The sequence below is a fragment of the Nuphar pumila genome, chromosome 17, assembly GCF_984573655.1.
Source record: "Nuphar pumila chromosome 17, dmNupPumi1.hap1.1, whole genome shotgun sequence".
In the NCBI taxonomy this organism is placed as follows: domain Eukaryota; kingdom Viridiplantae; phylum Streptophyta; class Magnoliopsida; order Nymphaeales; family Nymphaeaceae; genus Nuphar; species Nuphar pumila.
The window spans coordinates 64,402,708-64,425,882 of record NC_143265.1 but is presented as its reverse complement, the minus strand read 5'-3'; the positions used below and the strand labels follow the sequence as shown (position 1 = coordinate 64,425,882).

At 35.5% G+C, this 23,175-nt stretch overlaps 1 protein-coding gene across 3 annotated transcripts in view; it reads left to right on the top strand.

The window, feature by feature from the left end:
* Window positions 1–205: 205 nt before the first annotated feature.
* Window positions 206–23,175, top strand: part of LOC149812057 (uncharacterized) — a 75,887-nt gene continuing 52,917 nt past the window's right edge. Inside the window, exons 1-8 of one of the 3 annotated variants that reach the window (XM_089993449.1) lie at window positions 206–347; window positions 2,821–2,925; window positions 3,011–3,072; window positions 6,551–7,613; window positions 9,582–9,862; window positions 9,990–10,054; window positions 10,129–11,009; window positions 11,115–11,342. In XM_089993449.1, the coding sequence (XP_089849575.1) occupies window positions 2,821–2,925; window positions 3,011–3,072; window positions 6,551–7,613; window positions 9,582–9,862; window positions 9,990–10,054; window positions 10,129–11,009; window positions 11,115–11,342 (2,685 nt within the window). In that variant the 5' untranslated portion in view covers window positions 206–347. Of the gene's footprint in view, window positions 348–801; window positions 855–2,820; window positions 2,926–3,010; window positions 3,073–6,550; window positions 7,614–9,581; window positions 9,863–9,989; window positions 10,055–10,128; window positions 11,343–23,175 lie in introns of all 3 variants that reach the window. The other 2 variants (XM_089993448.1, XM_089993447.1) reach the window with 2 other exon arrangements.

The following is a 23,175-nucleotide window of genomic DNA, read 5'->3' as shown; positions in this document are numbered from 1 at the left end:
TGGGTCCTAACCAAACCCGAGAGGTCCCCAAACTGCTTATGGCTTACCGGATCCAAGCCCCTACTTGACGAATCCTCCAAACCCGACTAAACACAGACGAATCGTTTTGATTCCAGTTTCGATTCTTGAGATTCCGATCCGTACCGGATGGTTTCATTTCTTCTCTTCCATAAAAGGGCACCAGAGAGAGAGAGAGAGAGAGAGAGAGAGAGAGAGAGAGAGAGAGATGGGGGCAGGTTAGGCCCCAGAGAAGACGTCGTTTAGGCTACCGGAGAACGGATTCCTGCGTTTTCTGGCGATCGCTTCCCTGAAGGTTTTGGTTTTTTTTTACTCGCGATCCAGTCAGGGTAAGTTTCATCTCTTCCCTCTTTTTTACCTAAGAAATTCCCTCCTCCTTTTCCCTTGTTTGTGCTCTTCCTTTTGATTTCTTAGTATTTTGGTCCATTCCGACACCCGGCCTTCCTATTTGTCTTCATTTTCAGTTATTCTTGTTTCTCTGTAATTTGTGGCGTTAATCTTAGCCGACTATGAATTTCTTCTCCTGTTTCTTTTCATATTATGATCTTGATAGATGCACATTTTCTTGTTGGCTTATCATCGGGTCTGCTGACTCTGAATTTCTGGGCTTCCCTTGAATTTTCAAAATCTCCTCCTCGTGTTCTTGTTCGTTTCATGTTTTCGTGTTGCACGATTTTTAGGGTTTTGAGTTGATGATGTGTTGCATCTGACTTATGCTTGATTCAGGCGTCTTTGATTATTTCCAATTTGTACTTTAATTGGTCAATTGTGTATGTTGTTCAGGTTGTCAACTGTGGTAGTTCTTCCCCTTCCTCTTTTCGGCTTGACAGAGGCGGGTGGGTTGCATCCAGAAAACTGGGATAAGTTAGGATATTGCATTTTGGAACACTATAAAATAGTTTCTTGATAAGTGAATGCATCCAAACACCCCTTAAGTGCGGAATTTCAGATGATCGATTTGTTTGCGCATCTACTAATGATTGAACGCTCTATGATAAACAGCTAAGTGATTCAAAATCTTCATATTTACGCTTGCATGGCCTTTTTTGGAAGGACTGGTAATTGAAGATTGATGATTAAATAGGATGTGCATTTACATAAATATGCTGATTAAAAAAGCTTAGCTTTCTACTCACAACGTAATTTCTTGCATATGAGTGATACAACTCACAACGTGATTTCTTGCATACTAGTGATACAACTCATAAGTTTTAAGGTGCATGGCACAATTAATGTTGCTTGGATTAGGATGGAAAACCTGCATGTATGCTTTTGTTGAAATGATCATTGCAAGTTCTATGAGTCTAAGGAAATCATGGAAGAAGAACAAACCCAAGATTGTAGAATCCCGTTCATGACATGTATCTGTGCAACCTATCACGATGGTGTGTGTTGGCAAATTTGGTGACTTCCTCAAGGTCTGATGAACGCAAAGATTGTTCCATTGATGTCTTTTAAGTTTCTAGTTTCTTTTTAGAACATCACTGTAGCAATTAGTTTCCTAAGTTTTTCCCTAGTTTTTGAGCATTTTGCCAGGTTTCTTTAGCTTCATGAAATTATCCTGATCCTTTTGCTAGGACTGAGCAGATTGGCAGCATATAGGTCCTATACTTATTGGTTTTGAGCAGTGTTTACATCTCGATAATAGTGTGTATCACACCTGTACGGGTGTATCTTACTATGCACCCTGATACGGGGTGTATCTTATGTATCACAATAAGTGCAGTTTGTGCTGTACTTCTTTCTTTCTTTTTTTTTGAAACATATTAGGCCCCTTTGGGCCGGTTCATACTCATTCCTAAAGAGATTTAGAGTGACCTGGGGGCGATTTTTTTGCAAAAATAAAAAGATGATGATGATAATCATGACTAACATTATCTATTTTTTGTTTGTTTGAATTTAAAGAAAACTTGGTTATATAAATTTTTTAAGTATTGAAAAACACTGTATGATATTGTTTTTGTTTATCTAAACACGCACTATTATGAATCTTTGACTTATTAGATTATTTTCATTGTTTAATATGCATATTATTTCATAGTTTGCATTTTTTTGCATGCCACTCATAGCATATTATCTTGATTATTGAATGGTCTATGTCTTATGGATGCCATTCATAGCATATAATTGTTTTGATATGTGATATTGTAGTTTTATTTTATGCACTTCATATTGTTTCTTTTGTTATGTTTTTTTTAGAAAATTTCATGAATTTTTAAGATTTTTTATTAAAAACATAAGATTTTTTATGGTACAATACAATACGACACTATAAGTATCTTATTTTGAGCTCATCGATACAGGTAGCAATACATTTTATACAACCTTTGTTTTGACTGCTGCACTTCATTGAAGTTATTCTTGTTGATTTGGTTAAGTGCTTTAGATATCTAATCTTGTTGTTTCGCCTAGGACATATGTCACAGGGTCACGCCATTTTGGTGGTGTGTCTGTTGTGACACAAGCGGACACGCTCGGACACTGACATGTACCATCAATAATTTAATATATATATATTTTACTGTTTTAAGGTTTTATTTCAATAAAATATAAAAAATAATAGTTCTTTATTGATTGAAAAATTTTGTGTCCCTGTGTCCAATTTTCCAAAAAAAATTCGAACTTTCAAGTTGATCCTGCATCATGTTCCTCGTGTCCATGTGTCTTTGTGACAGCCTAGGACATTGTCTCGTGGACTATTATACTGAATGAAGGTTTGTGATTGGAAACATTTGCAATTTGGATATTTCGAGTTTTGATGCATTATTTATTCTTGAATTTTCTTGCTATAACTTTTGACAGATGGCTTCACCTCAACATGTCGAAATTGAGGCTGCTAAATTTCTTCAAAAATTGATTCAAGAGTCAAAAGATGAGCCTGCCAAGCTAGCAACTAAACTTTTTGTGGTAAGTCCGACTTCCTTTTTTATAACATATTACACATAATTCTTGGACAACATATAATAGTCATTTGTGTGCTTCAACGTGACAGATATGTCAACATATGAAAATGAGTGGGAAGGAACAGTCTTTACCTTATCAAGTGATATCCAGGTAAAGCTAATCTTCTTGTTATTCTCCTCTTATCAAAATTTTCTCAGGATGTATTCATGTGCTTATAACTTAATATAATTTGTTGTTAGATATTATCATCCTGACGTTTTGTTGTTTTCTGTCACTAAGTTCTGATTGTGGTAGACCTATACACTTGTTTCCTTGTAGTTTTTTTATGTATGCATTATGCTGTATAAGTGATTCCTAGAACTAGAATAAAGTCTAAATTTTTTGCTGTTAAACAAATTAATATATGCAACTATCCTTGTTTACCCCAAAGAAATAACAAATTGGTTTTGGTAGATAATAACTATCATGTGAACATGACATGTGGCAAAATTTCCCCTTCTCGAGTGTTATTGTCTTATTTTCTTTAGGAGCTAGAAGTGATTTAATAATTTGTGTTTAATATTTTCTTTAATGCTATTTACTATTTAGACAAAAGTGCAAGGTGGAATCTAGATGCCTAGCCTAGATGCCAAGCCCCTAGGCACCTAGGCAATGCATAGAAAGCAAAAAAGGAAATTAATTTGTAGATCCGAATTTAAAAAAAAATTCAAAGACTAACAAAAATATGATTTTAGTTATATATATGTAAACATAATGAAATATCTTCTTGATAACTTAGTAGTTAAAACCCTACCTAGCTGGCCAGCTAGGCGCAAGCCTACCACTTAGGACTGCCTAGGTGAGTGTCTAGGTGGGGGAACATCATGGTTGGTATTTGTTTTCTTATAACAATTAAAACATTGTATTCATGTTTTAGTTATGTATTTTAAAATATTTGAGTTTTCTTTATTTTTATTTTAAATCATTATATTCTTTTGTTGGTCTCTAAGTGATGCCTAGATACCTGACTAAACACTATTTGATGCCTTTTTGGGGAAGCGGGGGGGGGGGGGCACAATTTTGAATACTAAGTTTGTTAATTGCTTCCTAGTCCTAGGTGCTTGCTTAATGCCCACCCTTAGCCTAAGTGCTGGGTACCTTTTTGGTTGGCTTGGTCACCCATGAATGCTAAGGTGTCCTTTTGCTACTTAGTTTGGGTGGTAGTTGAAGCAACAAGGTGAATTTTTCAAAAACCATTGCTATGGTTGCTATATACATTATTATTTCTTTTACACACCTTGAAGTGCAAGCCTTGACATGGGTTAAGATGGAAGTACCATGTTACATAGTCTATGACCATAACTTGAGTTGGGTTTTTAGAATAGTTTTAGCAAAATAAGATCCAAGTGGGATCTTCTCCTTTCCTATAACAATGTTTTGGTATCAACCAGGGGTGGAGCCAGAAATTTAAGCCAAGGTAGGTACAAATTCATAGTGGCTGGCTCATCCACTAGTGTTTCTTGACTTGGGTGGGTCAACTCAATGACTCGTCCGGCTGCATCTAGTCATTTATTAACAAAAAATCAAAGTACCAAATAGCTAAACTAGTGTCTTCAACTATAGATTAGAAAACGTAGTTCAGTTTAGCAGTCTGACAACATCTATAGAACCCATTCTAACTTGGGTCTTGCTTCCTACATTCATAAATTCATTAAAACACATTTTAACTTGCCCATCAAACATTCAAATTCAAAATTATAAATTTATTCCATGCTTATAAATTCCTTCAAACATTCAAAGCTCAAACAAAAACTTATATCTTTCAGACACAAATATAAATTCTTTCTACTAACATTTAAATACAAACGTAAATTCATTCAAACACATTTTAACCTACCCATCAAACATTCAAACCTGGAACTTTATAACCTGCCCATCAATTCATTTAAAAATATAAATTTATTCCCTGCTCATAAATTCCTTCAAACATTCAAAGTTCAAACACAAACATATATCATTTAAACACAAACTCATTCATTCAAAGAAAATACCTTCCATGAATAATGCAGTGTGACTAAACTCATGCTTCGTTCTTTGAATGCATTCAGCAAGACGTGATAAAGAAACACAATCATCCTGAAAATAAATAGCAATTTAATTAGTTAATCTTCCAAAAAATCTACAAAGGACATTATAAATATTTTATAGATAATTAGTAAAAGTACAAGCCACTCAAAACAAAGAGGAACATAAAACATATTTAGTGAATTTTATATTTTCACCAAGCTGGGTCTAAGCCTGTTTAACTGGGACTGTTAAGTCTCCTCCCCTGAACTTAGCATGTTATCAATATAGAACTGTTAGGTCTAAGCCTGTTTAACTGGGACTAGGGGAGATTTCCCATCACACAAACATGTCACTTACCAAGAACATTCATTTCCTTACAGGTCACTGAACCACGACTCTTAACACAAGAATCTACTGATAGATCCTTAATTGATGTGGTTACACCTCATTCAACTCACCCTTCAGGCAAACACATCTTCACATCCATTGTTAAATTCACCAGTCTGTATATTCCGTGTTATCATGTCCTTATCCACAACATGTGTCACACTTACATCCACAACCACAATGGATGTCCTCAACAAGTTACATGCAAGAAGAGTTGTTTCTTTCATCTTCTAGCATTTGAATCATGTGCCTTACTATGTCTTTACATTCTTATTGGTACTTTTTTAGATCATCAATTATGATGACAGCAACAATACAGTCACATATATTGAATAAAGTAGAAATGCATAGTGAACGCTTTTTTGTGTACAAAAACACACCGACTAACAAGGGGCTTTCCAATCACAATAGCCCCAAAGAATTCCATGTGAGGCTCTGAAATTTTATTACAATTTTCAATCTTCACAATCTATATTCACAAGATAACAAAGAAGAACAAACAAAGGGTAAAATTTTGGAGAATGAATATTGAATAGTAATTTTAATGCAAAAAACATACAAGATCAAACAAGAGCAAAATTTGGAGCATAAAATAATCTAACTGCCAAATCACACAACCAAAAAAAGCATCTTTTGACATATTGAAGAAACAAACTAAACATAAAGAAATGATGAGATATACCAAGAGGATTACAACGGCAAAGGCGCCAAGTAGTCAATATTGTCCCCTTAATAATGCCATATTTCTTGTAAGCTTCCATTGAATACTCACTCCATGTGGGGACATACTGCAGCTAGTGGGCAACGATGGTGAAATCTCCCCTGTACCAACATAATCACCAATATTTTGAAAATGTTGAGATATTATCAATATTTCAAGGTCAGCCGAGATTTCCCAAGATTTCCAAATATTTCCACAACAAAAAATATTGCGATATTTTCCCAGAATTTCCAAAAAACATCCTTTTTGTTTCTTTTATATTTTAAAACCTTTTCTAATTGTTTCTTTATATTTTTGTAAGAAAAATACTATAAAACCTATTATTTGTTATCTTTTTTATTATTCATAGCTTTCGAGTTTTTCCTAAGAAAAATCACCTTTTGAAAATATCTCCGAGAAAAGCCCTTGCGTATCATGGTGATCTTCTAGTTTTATGTTATGCTTATTGTTTTAATGCACCCGTCTTCTTTGTAGGGCAATGGAAACTGTTATTAGTCAACATGGCCTTGACATTGATATTCTGAAGCCATCTCGCTTGCCATTTCCTGGTGGGGCTCAAAATGCGGTCCCTGGAGATGTAAGGTTAAAAGACAGAGATGGACCAGAAACCTTAATGCTTCATGGAGGTAGCACTGATCCATCTCTTAAAATTGGGCATGTTGCTTATGGAGGTAAATCAAAAGAAGTTTCCCATGGTTTAGCTCAGAATGTTGGTGTTATGCAAGATCATCAGGCTGTTTTTCCTGAGAATACTATGAACAAGCATGGAAGTTCTAGTTCTATGAGGCCGTTTATTGGACCAGGGAGAGTGGAAGGTGTGGAGCAGGATGCCATTGATCAAGGTTCTACGTCTCAAAGAGAGCATGATAATTCAGCAAATATGGGTATGGGGGATACAAGATCTGGAAATTCGCAGGACAAGCATGGCCCTTTGAACACAAATAAACCAGATATTCCCAAAGGTTCAAAAGATAGCAAGAAGACCAATGCCAAAAGAAAAAGGGTGGATTCAGCACTTCCCTTGAAGGAGGGTTCTCAAAATCAAATTTCTCAACAAAATGATGCTGTTAATAATATAGACCTGATTTCGAAGAAGGGTAAGTTAATGACACATGGTCAAATTGAAGATAAAAGGATGGAACAAGCTTCCATGGCTCCTATTCAGCACACTGATCATTTGGAGCACCTTTCTTCATTTTCTGGTGGCAAAGAGTCAATTTTTAGGGTTAGCAAAGAGGCCTTTCAGGGTTCTATGCCTGAGAAAACTGCCCCTAAAGTGAACACTTTAAGTTCACATTCAGCAAATATGAGACAGTCAGAAGACGGGGAGGCATCATCTGTAAATGGGGTTCCTGCTTCTGCTAGAGGAAGTTCTCTGCTGTTGAGGCTAGATAGCTCAGGTTCTAGAGGATTGTGGAATCAAAATAAAGTTGGGTTCCCTTCTGGAATATCACAAGGTTCACTAATGGCTACAGATGTAGAAGATCGGATGCTCGGTTTTTCTCAGCAATCTTCTGAAGGAGCAATTCTGAACAAGGTCAGTTTTTCTTCATGGCAAGTTCTAATGTTTCCCCATTCATTGCTTTTAACTATAGAGCAATTTGTTGTTAACTGAACTATGTTGCTTATTGTTGTGCCACATAACAAATAGTATCATTTAACCAGCTTTGTGATTGAAATGTGCAAAGTCTTGGTTGGATATTTGTTGCCTGAGTAATGAAGCATTTGCCACAATATTCTTTTTGTATGCTACGTCACATGGGTGCTGCTGCACCCCAAAGCCCCCATGTTGACATGGTGCGTCATTCGTTCGGTGCAGCATTCAACATGGCTGGGTGTGGGTCAACAAGAGTCTGGTGCTGCGGTCAACCTGCACCAGACCATTTTTAGTAGATGTGCTTGGAATGATCCGTTTAGTAGAAATCAGCCATTGGATTGTGTTTTTTGGAAGTAAAAACATGGTCTTATGAGGGGGTGAAATTTTGGTTTATTTTAGGCCATTGTTAACCCCCAGAGAAACCTGTATGCATTCCGTAGAATCATGATCCTTCATTTTTTTTCCTTTACACGATTAATCTTTTCATAAATGTTCCTGGGTGCATGCCATGGTAATGTGCCTTGGATGATGTGCATTATACTAAAGGAGATGTGGCTTGATATGTCTCACAGATTTGCTTAGAACAATGATGAAAGAGAGAGTTGCAAATCTATTCAACTCAATGATTTCCTAGGATTTCAGGCATGATTGTATTGTAATTATTATACTTCTAGAGGGATAGTGACAGATCAAGAAGCTTGGTTAGAAAGAATTGGAGAAAGAAGAGAAGAAGAAAGGAAGTCTGGGTGATTACTCACTTTCTGCCATTTTTCTGTTTTGGCATCTTTTAGATTCTCTGTGGCAGGTGCTGAGTTTCATAGAATTTCCCACCAGTTGTGGTAGAAGCCAATATTTTCTATTTTGACCTTTTTTCTTCTTCTTAGGTACTTGAGCTAGTGATTGCAGTGTACAAAGTGCACCAAAGGGGGAGGAAAGTTTTTGAAAGGAAGGATTTCCTGTTACTACTCTACTCTTAGTAATTTAGTTGTTCCCTTCAATAGCTGGTTTGACTTGTTCTGGAAAACTTCACCCAACATCTATCCTCACTTCCTTGGAAAGGCTTTCCTTCACTCAAAAAAGCTGAAACACATACTGCTGCATTTGACGTGTCAATTGTGCTTGCTCTTCCATGGAGCGCAACCCCTCACATCCAAAAAGAAGCAAGTAACGTCAATATTTTTTTAAAAATATTTTTCCTAATTCTGTGGCATACTTTTTAATGAAAAATTGTAAAACTGTATCTGGGATGAACAAAACTGGTGTCCAGGTATAATTTTCAGAGTGTCTTTACATGCAGACTAGCTACAGAACTCTTATTATTTTGTTGCAAATTTGCAGTTATGTGTTAGTCCTCTACTCAGTGTATTTCTGCTTTTCTCCATAAAGTATGAAATTGTTGAATATATGTTCTTGCATAAATGTGATGGCAATTCTACAAGTCATCACTTCTTGTCTTTTAGTTAGATTTGGGACCATTCTCGTGACTAATTAATGATTCTATTTGAATATTTTTCTGTTCTAATTTTCATATGCTTAATTTTTTCCATTGATTCTTGAGCATCATATGAATTTTTGGATTCTAAGGCTTCTGTATGAAGTCTTAATTTAGTTGACTAGGAATGCTCATAACTGAGTTCCTATGGATCATATGACTGGACTGAGTTTCAAAGTCATAGAGCTTCCATCAGATCCTTGCTGTTTTTATAACCCATTGTCGAGTTGATCTGCTATATTTTGTCCTTTAGGTTCCAAAAATGGTTCCTTGTTTGTCAAGAACAAATTGGTGTTATAATTCAGGCCAGTATTCTATGAAAGAGGTCTATGTTGGTTTCTTTAAACAGCAGATAGAGTTGATTTGCTTATAGATTGCAGCTTCTGCCTGTTAAAATAAGGACTTCTTGTGAACAGGGTACTGGATTCCGTGGACCTAAAAGCAAGGATGACATCTTGGGGAATGCTGATGCATTTGATAGTGTTCAAAATGCCTTTGTAAAAATGAAAGGTGATGCAAGTGATACGTGCAGTGAATCAAATCCGCACATGGAAATGGGAAGAGCTAAGGGTGTGGTGTCTAAAGATCCATCAAAACCTCCTTTTGCACCACAGGCTACTTCCATGGTTGACTTGCCTTTCAAGGAACAACATCTTAGGCAACTCAGAGCCCAATGCCTTGTCTTCCTAGCATTCAGGCATGTACTCAACATTATTTGGCTATCATATTGAGCTTACTGTGATTGAAATTTTGAAACTTTTAGAAACGGTTTATTTTCCTGTTAAGGTAGTTAGTTATTCTGTGTGTGAATTCTTCTTGTGCAGGAATGGTCTGGTGCCCAGAAAGCTGCATCTTGAAATTGCATTGGGTGAAAGGTCCCCAACAGAAGGCAGGTTCACTTCCCCATACTAATGTTTCTTATGTTTTTTTTTTCCTTATTCCTTGACAAATGTTGTACTACAGATACAAATTTCAAATTAATGAATCAAAGAACAAAGGAATTACCTGGAGTTGGTCCAAGTCAAAATCATGAAGCAAAGGAATTGTCTGGAACGGATCCAAGTCATGGTCATGAAGTTGGTGGTCTGCCATCAAATAGTGTTCGGGAAACAGAAAAGTTTATGAATGCTACTAGAAATCTTCCTGGTTCCTCTTCTTCTAACAGCTTAATGGAGATGGAGGCTGTATCTAAAGAAATTGAGTGTGTTAAAAAGATGAACAGTAAAAGATGTCCTGACCATTTGGTAACAAGTGAAGAAAGAAAAAGGCCACCCACTGCAAGGAAGAAATCTGAATCTGAAGCAGAGTGTCAGGAGACTGCAGAATCACATATAAAGACATCTATGCCATTTGCAGTTGACTCTCTGAAGACCGCTGAAAAAACTTCATCTGAGAATTACCCTGAGAAAAAATTCCATCAAGATGGAAATCAACAGTTAGAAAAGTTTGATCATGGCCAGTCTTCTCTTTTGATCAGGGGCAAGCAGCCAGAGCATGCTGTGACGGGATTGGCTAGTTCAGTGACTCCTAATGAAACTCACCCCTCTACAATTGCTTTGTCATCCATGCCGAAATTTGATCCAAACACTGTTCATGCTTCTGTACCCCAGCCTCAAGCTATCATGGGAAGTACAGAACACCAATCAGAGGCATACAATGCAAATTCAGCTTCTGGAAAATGGGAACCGTCTTCTATGACATTGAAATCGCAGGCATCCATAAAGTATTTTGATCATGAAAGCCATAAGCAAGTGCTTGAATTGGCAAGACATAGTGGTGTCTTATGCGAGAATGAATTGAAAGGGAATAGTCTGGCCCCTGCTTCAGGATACAGTTACACTAAGGTAGTTAATGGTTCTGATGATCAGAGAGTTTGTGATAATGAAAATCAGTGTACTGAATTTACAGCAAACTCTGATCAAAAGCACGGACAGCTGCTTGTTCCTCAGGTAGCATTTGGTGATGAAGAAGAAGCTCAAGATGCAGATGAAGAAGGAGAAGATGAGGAGGATATTAACATTGAAGCTGATGACCAGCCATTCTCTCCACCGAAGTATACTATGCTGGAAAAGTGGATCATGGACCTGCATAAAAAGAAGCTTCTACAAGAGCAAAAATGGTTATTAAAGCAAAGGAAGGCAGAAGAAAACATGGGAACTCGTGTTGTTGAGTTGAAGGTATGTTTTCACTAATATGCTTATGTAATAGATTAAGTTTACAGACTGAAATCATTTATTTTCCATTAATATGGAGAAGGATTGAATTGCAACTTTCTTGAATGGTTTGTTAAATTTTAGTTGTGACAAATTAGTTAGGGAACTATTTTTGTTGTGACAAATTAGTTAGGGAACTATGTTTGGTTTTGGTTATTAAAAAATTTCAATTTCCTTAACACTTGTTTTCTCAATATGATTTTGTATTTCTTAACTGCCAATTAAGTTGGCTCATAGCTGACTTTGTGATGCATTTGAAATTGGCATTAACAAAATCTTGAACTAGATGTTTTTGTTATTTGTTGTTGTTTTGGGCATGTTTCTATTCATAAAAAAATGATAGGGATGAATTCCTCTTGCATTTTAAGATCAAGAACCCCATAACATGCTGCCGCTTGCACAGCTGAATTGGCGTTCACTCTAAGGCTTGATGAGTCCTCTCTTTCCTACACATTGTGTTTGTATGCATGTGTGTGCACACAACTTGCACAGGATCAGCTGGAAGGGAATCTGAGATGGCCTCTAAGTTCCCAGACTCTTCTTGATCTATTTGGTTCAAGAAAGGTATTTTTCACTTGTTCTAGACTATGTCTGACCAAATCTACTCTCTCTGTTCTGAATACTTCCTTCTTGAGTTTCTTCATGACCACTTCTGTCTTCTACTGAAAAGGGAATGAAAAATGAAAAGTCCACATCATTTTCTTCCTTATCCTTAAACTTCTCAAAATATGGTCTATTCTCAAGAAAGACCACATTTCTAGAAATCCAGCTTCTGGCTATTAGAAAACTCCAAAAAGCAACATTTGACAATATGAGGTGAACGTTTATCCCTATATCTCTTAGGTAAGAGAAAATAATTACATAAAAAAACTTTCATCAATTTGTAATTCAGAACCACACCATATAACTTTTGATAAGGAGAAATACCCTTAGGAACTCCAGAAGCCATGCAATTCATCTGATATATTTCCATATTAATTGCATTAGCCCAATAGGGTTTTGACACAAATCGTGAAAATAAGAGGGCTCTAATGGTCTGCAAAATGTGTCCGTTCTTTCGTTCTGGTACCCCATTCCGTTCAGATGTGCATGGATAAGATTTTTGATGTATAATCACTTTCTCTTTCAAATATCATTGTAACATATCACTAACATATTCTTCCTCTGAATTCAAATAAAGAGTTTTAATCACAATAGAAAATTGATTTTCAATTATAGCACAAAATTGTTTGAAGATATCAAAAAGTTCACTTTTATTTCTTATAAAATATATCCATGTGTAGCTTGTACAATCATTTAATAAAGGTGTAAAAAGTGCAACTGCAAGGCTGATATTTGGTTTAGATAGCTTCATGAGCAGTTGTATGACATGACGCTCTTGAGTCTATCAGCTACCCAGGAAAACTACCAGAGATTCCTGGATATGCAGTACCAGAGGAGAAAAAAAGAACAAAAAATGTAGAAGAGGCGGCAGCAATGATTGACTTAACTAGAAGCTGCAACTGGTGAATCTGCTTCTGCATATGCTCTAAAATCTGTAGCTGACTCCCTCTTGAGTGCTCAGAAGAACCACCTATTGATGAAGTAGGAGACTGAGTATATCCACTGCTATCCACTTATTTATCCTTGGGCCTAGAACTCTCTCCAATGGAAGGGGATAAAAGTACTCGATCCTTCTTTTTCTTCAAGGCTGGACATGAGTTTTCCATATGCCCATATCCTCTCTAATAGTGGCATTGTACTGAACTCATATCTTCTCTAGCACCACCAAATCTCTCACCTCCTCTACCTCCTAGATGTCGAGCTACTGCAAGTATCGACTCCTTTGTAGATTGAGAATTGGGAGAGTTATTCTTAGTCTCTTGCCAGCAGCTTTGCGTCTGGACTAAGGTAGGGAGAAAAGGGCAGTTATACGACTACTGATGCTATCAAATTTGGGACAAAGGGCCATCAGAAAGTTAATGACTTGACGATGGTCTGTTGCTTCATTATCCCGATCCTTGCACTCTACACACTTGCTATAGGGTAGCATCAGATCTAGTGCATTAGATATCTGCTGAAACCTAGCACAGAATGCCTGAATGGATTCATTTCCTTGCTTTAAAGCCTTCAGTTCTTGCTTCAATTGATATCTACAAACCCAGTTAGATTGCCATAAATTTGCTTTAAATAGCATCAAGCATCCTTAGCCACTTCATTATCCCAGGAGCCATGATTTCACCTTTGCATTATCCCCCCTCTCATTCCACATTTTCAGTATCGTAATTGGCGTTTGCCTTCTTTGGTTTCACTTTGGTACCATTTAGATATCCAACATAGCTGAAACCCTTCACACTGTTCTCACAAATATTGGCATAGTCAGTCAAGTCAAACTTTATCAAGATAACTTGAATAGTCTCCATCATCTCACACTAACCCCCTAACTACAATATAATTCCTGTACAAAAACAACAGTGTTAAAATGAAAAAAAAAAATAATAATATAATAATATTATTAATATTATTATATATATATAAATATATTTTTCATTTCTTTCTTTTCTTTAACTTTTTTTCCTTTATTTTTATTTTTTGTCTTTATGTCATCTAGTTCAGTTTGAACTAGAATGACAGTTGCTAGTCAAATCCTGTCCAGACTTGACTAGCAATTGAGCTGTTGGACACAATCCAACAGCTCTATTTAGAGCCGTTGGACTGTGTCCAACAACTCTATTGAGTCCTCCTCTTTCAGCTGTGTATATAAAGGGGTGCAGCCCCTCTTGTATTCTATTCCAATGCTTCTTAAGCAATTGGTTTTTCATATCAATAAAGAATACCTTTTATTTTTATTTTGTTTTCAGTTATACCCTTTTTTTTAAGGGTTATGCTTTAGTGTCATTTTTGACACTTTCCCTTGTGAATCTAAGCTCGTGTTTCGAAGATTCCTATTTCATTTCATGGTATCAGAGCCGCGGAAGTTCTAGATCTTGAGGAAAAGCTGCCTTGGTTTCCGTGCCCGTTTACTAAAGTGTCCGCCACTTGAAGAAAAGTGTTTTATCACTTCATTGGGGAAGATTTCACATCTTTTTGTATTGTATTTTCTTCTTTCTTTTTCATTTCTCTTCTTGTTTCTCTTCTATTCCTATTCTTTCTCTCCTTGTAATCAATGGATGACAATGATAAAGTCACCATCATGCCTATGAAACTAAGCGATACGAACTGTGTAACATGAGCTTCAATCATGAAGCACCATATATGGGGAAAAAGCCTATAGGGGATTGTGGATGGTTCCGATTCGGAACCTAAGCTATCTCTTACTAAAAAGGAGGGAGATAAAGAGTTCCCTCTATCGGAAGAAGAGAAAATCAAGGCTCTTGCCTCATACGAGAAGAAATGGAAAGAATGGAAAATATCTCATGCTAAAATAATGTCATGGCTTATCAATAGCGTTGACATTAAAAAATGCTCAAGTCTTGCCAAATTTGATCATGCCGATAAGGCATGGGAATACCTTAGCAATATGTATTCCCTTAAAGATATTGCACACGTATGCAACCTCCAAGAAAAAGTTCGAATGATGACACAAGGAGACAAAACTATTCGTGAATATTACAATGGGTTGTCCGAACTTTGGGAAGAACTTTCCCTTTTAGAACCAAAGTGACATTATGCCCAAGACATCGAGCTTCGTCAGAAACAACTCGATACTGAACATTTTTACCAGTTTATCATTGGATTAAGGCCAAAATTTGAAACCACTAAATCAACCCTCCTTCACCGGGGAAAAAATTCTTCTATTGTTGAAACTATTGAAGAGTTAACAATGGAAGAAAATCGTCTCCTAAAAGGTTCTTCAAAAATTGAAGATGATTCTGTTTTAGCCGTGTCTAGACTAGAGAATCATGTTTGATCATATAGGCCTCCTCACTTTAACCGACAAAATGATGACTATGATAAGAAGAAAGTTATTTGTCATAACTGTCATGAACCGGGACACTACAGGCCACAATGTCCCAAACTTAAGGAGCTGAGAGAAAAAAGAGCTGCAATTGCTGGATCGAAGCATAAAGATCAGGATGCACCAATTTCCCTGGCCCAACTAATGGAGATTCTTCAGCCTCTCATCAAAGGTGCCTCTTCCTCATCTGAAGCTTCAACCTGCGCAGCAACCTCATCTTTTTCTCGTCCAGGTAAAATTTCTTGACTCCTTGACTCTGGTGCATCTTTTCATATGACTTCAAATAATCAAAGTCTATCCAAATGTGTTAAAAATAAAACAAGTGTGTCAAAGGTCTTCACTGGTGATGAGATTTCTCTTGAAATCGAAGTATTAGAAAATTTTGAAAAAATTTATAAAATAAAGAAATTTTCTCCAAAAATTAGACATGTTCCCAAATTAAATTTAAATCTTTTATCTGTATCTCAAATTTCTGATTATGGGTGTAATATTTCCTTTTCTTCTCATGGTTGTTGGGTACATGATCACAAGTCAGGAAAGCTGATTGGAGAAGGCCATAGAGAAGGAAGACTCTATTACATGGATTTTTTGGAAATGCCGAAGAAATCTTTTTGTTATAATATTCAAAAAATAGAGTTGAAACTGTGGCATAAGAGACTTGGTCATCCACATATAGCCAAAATCCAACATTTTCTAAATCTAGGGAAATTTTGTAATTCTGAATCATTTGATTGTAAAGATTGTATTCTCGGCAAAATGAAAAGATTACCATTTCAGAACAGAACAATTTTCTCTTCAAGACCACTTGAATTAATACACTCGGATGTTTGGGATCCTGTACCAGTAATTTCTAAAGGAGGATTTGTTTACTATGTTATTTTTGTCGATGATTTCTCCCGACATACGTGGAATTACTTTCTTAAACATAAGTCTGAAGTATTTTCATACTTTCAAACTTTTCATAATATAGTTAAAAACAAATTTCAAAATGATATTGCTATTTTTCGCACAGATTCAGGGAGAGAGTTTTTATCCACAGATTTTCAAAATTATCTTAAATTGCATGGCATCACACATCAAAGATCTTGTTCTTATACACCTCAACAAAATGGACTGGCGAAACGAAAACATCGCCATGTTGTAGAAACCACTAGGACTTTATTAATAGCAAATTAAGTCCCGAAAGACTTTTGGGCAGAAGCTGCCTTAACTGCCACCTGTCTCATTAATAGGATGCCATCTTCTTCGTTACAAAATATCACTCTTATTGGAAAACTTATGAACATTTATCCAGACTACTCTAGACTAAGAATATTTGGGTGCAAATGTTTCATATTTATTGACAAAAATGATAAACTTTGCCCTCGTGCGATTCCCTGTGCCTTTTTAGGATATGCTGAAAATCAGAAAGGTTATAGATGTTTTGAATTAAAAAATAATAGACTATATGTGTCTAAAAATGTTTCCTTTCTTGAAAAGGAGAGCTTCTTTGATTTTAGAAAATTAAAAGACGTCACTGAGTACTCTTTTTTACTAGATCTAACATCAATATCTGATGAATATGACCTTGACTGTAACTTTGATGATGATCAAATAATTATTGATCTTAATCATAATGTTGAAAATGAAGAAGTTCATAGGGATACTAGTGTTCAATATTCCAGGCGACAAGAGTTTAATCCTCCATGTGCACTTGAAAAATATTCTAACATTCCAACTAGACAATCATCCCGAGTCTCGAGGCCTCCAGAAAATTTTGTATCATACGAGTCTTTCTCACCCACATATAGGGCAGTTATTGCATTAATTCACTCATATGAAGAACCGTCCACATATTTTCAAGCAAAAAATGATATCAAATATAAACAAGCCATGAAAGTTGAATTAGATGCACTTGAAAAGGCTTCTATATGGACTATTCAAGATCTTTCTCCAGGGAAGAAAACTATAGGATGTCGATGGGTTTATAAAATTAAAACCAAGAGTGATGGTACTCTTGAAAGATATAAAGCTCGATTAGTAGCCAAAGGTTATGCCCAAGAATATGAGATTGATTATGAAGAAACCTTTGCTCCGGTGGCTCGTATGACAACTGTTCGAACCTTAATTGCATTAGCTTCTACCAAAAAATGGTCTATTTTTCAAATGGATGTCAAAAATGCCTTTTTAAATGGAAAGCTAGTTGAAGAAGTATACATTGGAACCCCCTCCTGGTCTAAGTATTTCTAAAGGTAAAGTCCTTCGCTTAGAAAAAGCTCTTTATGGACTTAAACAAACACCAAAAGCTTGGTATGATAGGTTTAGTCGTGTTATGATTGATATTGGTTTTCAATTCTGTTTAATTGACACTGCTTTGTTTATTAAGAATTCTGAAGCAGAGATCATTATGCTTCTTCTCTATGTGGATTATATGATCATCATCGGAAGCGATAAACAGAGAGTTGAAACGATCAAAACACTTCTTAAATCTCATTTTGAAATGACTGATTTAGGCTTGTTGAGATATTTTTTAGGCATTGAAGTTGCTTATTCTCTTAGAGGATATTTATTATTTTAGACTAAATTTGCTTTTGATATTGTTTCCAGGTCTGGTATTACTGATGATAAGAAAGTCAACACTCCAGAAGTTGTTAATGTTAAAATGAAGATTGATGATGGAGAACTTCTTGCAAACCCTACTCCTTACAAACAGCTTGTTGGGGCACTTTCCTATCTATCCATTACCAGACCAGATATAGCACATGCTGTTCACACAACAAGTCAATTTCAACATGCTTCTACTTCTGTTCATATGGGGGCAGTCATGCGTATTATCAGATAAATCCAATCTTCTCTTTCACGAGGACTTTTTTTTATCTTCCTCCTCTTCTCTTGATTTAATTGTATGTACTGATGCTGATTGGGGAGGTGATCCCAATAACAGACACTCACCACTGATTTTTGTGTTTTTTAGGGGAATCATTGATCTCGTGAAGGTGTAAAAAGCAGTAGAAGGTATCTCTCTCATCCACCGAAGCTGAATACAGAGCAATGACAACCACGACCATAGAAGTAGTTTGGCTCCGACGACTGCTTGCTGACATGGGAGCTGAGGCAACAAAGGCTTCACAAATGTGCTGTGACAACAAAAATGCGATCTATATTGCCAGTAACAGAACATTCCACGAACACATCAAACACATTGAAATTGATTATCACTACGTCAGAGAGGAATATGTACACGGGATAATTGATCTGCCATATGTCACTTCAGAATATCAGTTAGCAGACTTCTTTACAAAGCCTCTCGCCCTTCTCCTTGAGGGGGAGTGTTAAAATGTAAAACTGTACATATATATAATAATATTATTAATATTATTATATATATAAATATATTTTTCATTTTAACAAACAGCAGACAAATCATAAGTGCAGCCAACCAAGTTCAAGGAGAAACAACAAGCACAAAAATCCAATATAGTATATAAAAGTGGAGTGTTGACTCCTAGTTCTATCTCAAACAGAGCCAGAATACACTCAAAAGCTATCACAACGAGAAAACACAATCACCAAGAAGTCTATATCCACTCTAGGTGTCCCCAAACCTGCATACACAGTAACAGTAATCCACTGATATCACACCTAGAACTTACTGCCTCTATTATCCACCAAGAAAATTGTCAAATCTCTCATTACAATGTATTTTCTACTCAAATCACTTTTGACAGTCTTAATAATAAAAAAAGACCAAAACGCATGATTTGAGAGAAACATCTACTGATAAGGCTGTGTAGCTCAAATTTCTCTAAAACAGGACCCTATTCCTGACAATATTCAGAAACTATGAGAAAAATCCCCAAAATTCCAAATCTTACGCGATATTTATGATTCTTGATTCATAGGGTTTCTAAAATCAAGTTCTAGCAAATCATAGCTTCCGTCTCCTCAAATCTCTCTGATCGTACTGAGGTGCTGATTTCATCCTACTAAACACAAACTGAGAGAAGCAGTCTGAAAACTAAGATGAAGCCTTCCTTTAAAAATCTCTTTATCAGTCTCCTTTGCTTAGATATGGCTATGATACCAAATCAAGACGAGCAAGAAGGAAGAAGAAGAGAGTATAGAGAGACAATCTCAAAGGAAACTTCATTAGATTAGAAATAGAATGTTGCGATAATACAAGGGGTTGACCCCCCTTTCTAACAAGGAATTGGACAAAAATAGCTATATATCTTTGGCTCTACAACATAAGCTGTATAAGTACAATACTACCCCTATAAATAATGTAATATAAAAAAATGGGCAACATACAAGATAATTGACACACAATGGCGCATTTCTCAACAAGGTGATGGTGGAAGAGAATATTCATCTTATACTTTTCAAAACTACTTAAATGATGATGAGATTGAAAAGCAGATTTCATGTCTTTGCATGCCAGAACAAAATGGAGTAGCCGAAAGAAAACATAGGCATATTATAAAAATCAGATTGATTATTATGATGTTTCATAGTTGTCCTCCCAAGCATTTATAGATTGCCCACCCTTCCACAATGGAGTGCTTTTATTAATAGGTTTCATTCATACATTTTTGAATGGAAAGGACATTATGAACCGTGTGCAAAAGCCTTTTAAATATTGATTCTTAAAGTGCTTTGGATGTCTATGCTATGTTAATATCCATAGTTCATAGAGAAGAAAATTTTATCCCAGTGCTGAACTTTATATTTTTTGTAGGATAGAAGGTATCCTTATTGTAGTAACACCCCAAAATTTCTAACTTGAAAACTCAGATTTTTTTTTTGTAAATGATAAATTGATCCTTTAATTCAAATCAATAGCACAACGAAAAATATTTGGGATGAGTTACAGGCAACCATACAACTGTAACTGTTTGGATCCCAAACTTATTGGACTGGAGTCCAACTCACACACATTGAGTCTAACGGAGAATTTTGAATCCCATATGATTCATTTCAAACCAAATTCAAACCATAATTGAATTGAAATTGTTAAACATTAACAATTAACATTCCCAAAACATCAAAACAAGACCAAGAATGAAAAACAAAGACAATTTTCAAAAAGTTTTTCATATGGAGTTACATTTTGAAATTTTGATGATTGAAGCCGATTTATAAGGTAAACTCCAGAAAGAGCTTCCTCAACCCAAAAGTGTTTTGGAACATCTTTGGAGATGAGCAAAGTCCTTGCGGTTTCTACTATATGTCTATGTTTTCATTCGACTAATCCAGTTTGTTGGGGTGTATTTATACAAGGTCTTTGGTGTAAGATTCCATTGGATTCTAAATAACTTTTCAAAACATTTGACATGTATTCTTTCCCCGACTCAGAACGAAAGATGAATATGTTTGTCTTGAACAAATTTGTAACCAATTTTTGAAATTTTCAAATATTTTATTTTTGTGCCTAAGAAAGTAGATCCATGTATAAAGAGTATAGTCATCAACAAAAATAACATAATATACGTATCTACATTTAGACTTCACTGGGGTCGGGCTGCAAACATCAGAATGTATTAATTCAAGAGGTTTCAAAGAAAAAAAGGTACTCTCTTGATAAAGAATGGATTTCATCTTTTCGAGTATACAATCGTTTCATTGGATTTTTCATTGCAAAAATTTCTCAAATGAGATACATTTGACATTTTAGCAATACTAGGATGACCTAGTCTTTGATGCCACAAAATCAAATGCAATTTTTGTATATTGAGACAAAAGAGTTTCTTTTGAATAATTAACCGATCCATGTAGTAGAGATCTTCTCTATGGCCTTTCCCAATCTGCTTACCTGATTGGAGATCCTTTATTAAGCATTGGTGATATGTATAGGAGCCACTGTAACCTTGATCAGTGATTTGAGAAACCGGAAGTAAATTTAAATTGAGTTTTGGAATAATTCTTATTTTTGGAATACAAAAATTTGAAGATTTTTTAAAATTTTCAATTTCTTTAACATCAAGAGAGGTTCCATCTGCAGCGAAAACATTTTTCTTACTTAAATTAATACTATGATTGGTAAGCTTGGAATCATTATAGGTTATATGAAATGAAGCACTAGAATCTAAGAGCCAAGGAGTTGTATCAGGGGGTGATGAAGTGGAGACGACGACACCAGTTGGGGAGAAACCTTTGAGAGCTTGCAAGGCATCCATCAATTGAGATAGCGATATATTTCCTATGAATTTACTTGAGTTTTCCTTGTCGACTTGAGAAGTACCAATTGAAGCGATCTTTCTTTCCTCTTTAGTTTTAAATTTTGGACAAAATGGTTTGATATGTTCCGATTCTCCACAATTGTAAGAAACAATTTTTTTCTTTCCATCTCCTTTTCCTTCATAAGACCGAGGTTTTCCAAAATTGTTATTTTTGTAGAAATGTGGAGGCTTATATGTATGAGAATCAACACCCGGTCTTGAAATGACTAGAACATTATCCTTGGACTCCTTTGATTCAGTTTGAGATTTCAACTTCGTTTCCTCCATTCAAACTTGGGCCAAAACTTCATGAATAGGTGCAAGTTCTTCTTGCTTTCTACGAATAATGTTGCTCCTCATTTGTTCAAATTCGGGTCGTATATCGTTTATAAATTGGAAAATTGTTCATTTATAAATTATTTCTTTCCTTTTGGGCATTATTTGGGGTTTCCCAAATAGATTCCATTTTTGCCATATGATCGCACAACATTTTTCGAGTCCCATATTACTCTCTTACATTCTTTTCTCCTTGTTTACAAGCGCGAATTTTGTCTTGCAACTCCCATCTATATGCGACATCACTTTGAGTGCAATGCTATGAAAAACATTGAGGCGTAGTGAGGCGCTCCACAAAAATCTGAGGCGAGGTGTAAAGTATAAGCCTCATTTTTTTTTCTGAAAACTTAAAAAAAAACTATAAAAATATCTAAAAATATAAATAAGAAAATGCTTTATTAATGAAGCAATAACCGGTAAGAAATAAAAAATCTCAAACAAATACTAAAAAATATGAGATTAGCATGTAAAAGTAATTGAAAACCAGAGTTGCCAGTCGAGGAAGCGGGAGCGGGAAGCGAGGCACTTCATAAATTTTAGGAAGCGAGAAGCGCGGGACGACTTAGGAGCGAACCAGAAAGCGTCTCGGAAGCGACTTAGGAAGTGAACCAAAAGCGACCTAAGAAGCGAAGAAGGAAGCGACATAGGATTCGAGTAAGAAGCGAAAGGGAAGCGAATAAGAATTGAGGGAAGCGAAAATGTAATTATATATTTCTATTTTATAAAAAATAAGATTTATGTCATCATTGACAAAATAAAACATTTATCTAAGACAACAAATAATATAAATTGCAATTATCTAACAAATGCATCATATTGCAACTGTCAAACATTTAAAAAATAATACATCAAGAGAAGATTATAATTCACATTCTTGTTGCAACCATTTAACAAATACATGCAAACACTAAATAATGCATTAAGAAAATAAATAAATTTGATTAAAAAACGTACATTTTCAACGAAGAAATCAAATGACTTGTTATTTGATGTTGTGATTGTTGTAAATCTTGTGATTTCTGCAACATAGAAAATGAGAAATCAATAAACTCAAAGATTACATAGAGATATGGTTAAATTTTTAAGCTATAAAGTTATAAACTATAAACTTAAAATCAACATAATCCACTACTTCACTTCATCATGCAAGGTTCAAAATAAAAGTACATATCAAACCAACAAAATATTACAAGACCATGAAAAAAAAAGTAATATAAAAGTTTCTAAGTTAGACTACTCCAACTACATCATCAAAAGAATAATTAAGAATTCAATAGTTCATTAATCTGTCATCCTTCAAGTCAGCAATAGATTAAGAATTTTCTGC